The sequence below is a fragment of the Electrona antarctica genome (assembly GCF_951216825.1).
Source record: "Electrona antarctica genome assembly, contig: scaffold_878, whole genome shotgun sequence".
NCBI lineage: Eukaryota > Metazoa > Chordata > Actinopteri > Myctophiformes > Myctophidae > Electrona > Electrona antarctica.
The window spans coordinates 11,990-13,416 of record NW_027638499.1 but is presented as its reverse complement, the minus strand read 5'-3'; the positions used below and the strand labels follow the sequence as shown (position 1 = coordinate 13,416).

Here is a 1,427-nt window from a genome sequence, read left to right as displayed (position 1 = left end):
TATTCTGGCGACCAAGAATAGCCGATCTACAAGCTCGCAAACATGAGCAATGCACAGTGCAGTGCAAAGTGATATTGATACATTCCAAATAGTCTCAGTGTTCTGCAGCACCCCTGGACTTGCGTCTGTAACGCTCGGGCCTCCCTTGTGACAGTCCAAGATCTTAACCACTAGACCAAAGGGATATCCCTCTGGACTAGGGGAGATATTAGACTTTTGAGGCCATCAGGCAGAGGCTCTGAGCCACTCTGCTACACATCTAGGCACCCTAGGGTGCCACGACGACACCCGCTTTGAGGAAGCGTGTAGTAGAGTCTACCCCAGGGAGCAGTATCCGCCACAGCTCCCACCACTGGAAGCGTCCTTCTGCTGCTTTCTGAGCAGGACCCCCTGTCCCCCCGGCGTCTCCCTCTCCCACAGGCCCGGCGTCTCCATGATCTTGGCCACCAGCTCCTGGAAGGTGGCGTGCACGCCGTCCCTCGTCTTGGCGCTGGCCTCCACGAACAGCATGGAGTGCTTCTCGGCGAAGCGCGAGCCCTCGCCGCCTTCCACCTCGTGGTCGCGGCCGTCGCGGTCCGTCTTGTTGGCCACCAGCACCCTGACCAGGTCGCCGCGCGTGCAGTAGGTCTCCAGCTCGCTCAGCCAGTCGCCCAGCTTGGCGAAGGTCTCGCGCCGCGTGACGTCGTAGACGAGCACCACGCCCTGCGCGCCGCGGTAGTAGCTGGGCGTCAGCGTGCGGAAGCGCTCCTGGCCCGCCGTGTCCCAGATGGCCAGCTTGGCCTTCCGGTTGCCGCCGCCGTCCTGCAGTGCCAGCGTCTTGACCTTGAAGTCCACGCCGATGGTGGCCGGCTGCCCCGGTGCGAACGTGTCGTCCGTGAAGCGCAGGAGGAGGCTGGACTTACCCACGCCGCTCTCCCCGATGATCAGGATCTTCAGCGTCGTTAAGATGTTGCTCTCCATCATTTCTGTTATAGTTAATGCTGTTGTCTTTGGGTCTTTGTTTCTGTCTCTACCGTCTGTCTCCTGTCTCTTCTGTCTGTCTCTTCTGTCTGTCTCCTGTCTGGTCCTTCTGTCTTGTCTCCTGTCTCTTCTGTCTGTCTCCTGTCTGTCTCTGTCCTGTCTCTTCCGTCTTTTCTCCTCTCTGGTCCTTCTTGTCTGTCTCTTCTCTCTCTGTGTCTGAGTTCCTCTCTCTTTCTCTCTCTGTGTCTGAGTTCCTCTCTCTTCGCTCTCTCTCGTCTCGTGACTTATCGTGGTTTGCGTCCTCTCACTCTCTCCCGACGTCAACAGCACTGTGCTCGCACACAGACACCCTCCGTCTCTTTATATACGCGTCCGGAGTAGAGCTGTGGCGTGGTGACGTCACGCTAACTGAGCAGAGCTGTGGCGTGGTGACGTCACGCGTCCGGAGCAGAGCTGTGGCGTGGTGA

The 1,427-nt window shown here is 58.8% G+C and overlaps 1 protein-coding gene across 1 annotated transcript; it reads right to left on the bottom strand.

The window, feature by feature from the left end:
- Positions 1–315: 315 nt before the first annotated feature.
- Positions 316–960, bottom strand: LOC306918024 (ras-related protein Rab-18-B-like; the record flags this gene model as incomplete). The annotated part of the gene is made up of 1 exon (XM_079530922.1): positions 316–960. The coding sequence occupies one exon, from the start codon at positions 958–960 to the stop codon at positions 316–318; it is 645 nt and encodes a 214-aa protein (XP_079387048.1).
- Positions 961–1,427: the final 467 nt, after the last annotated feature.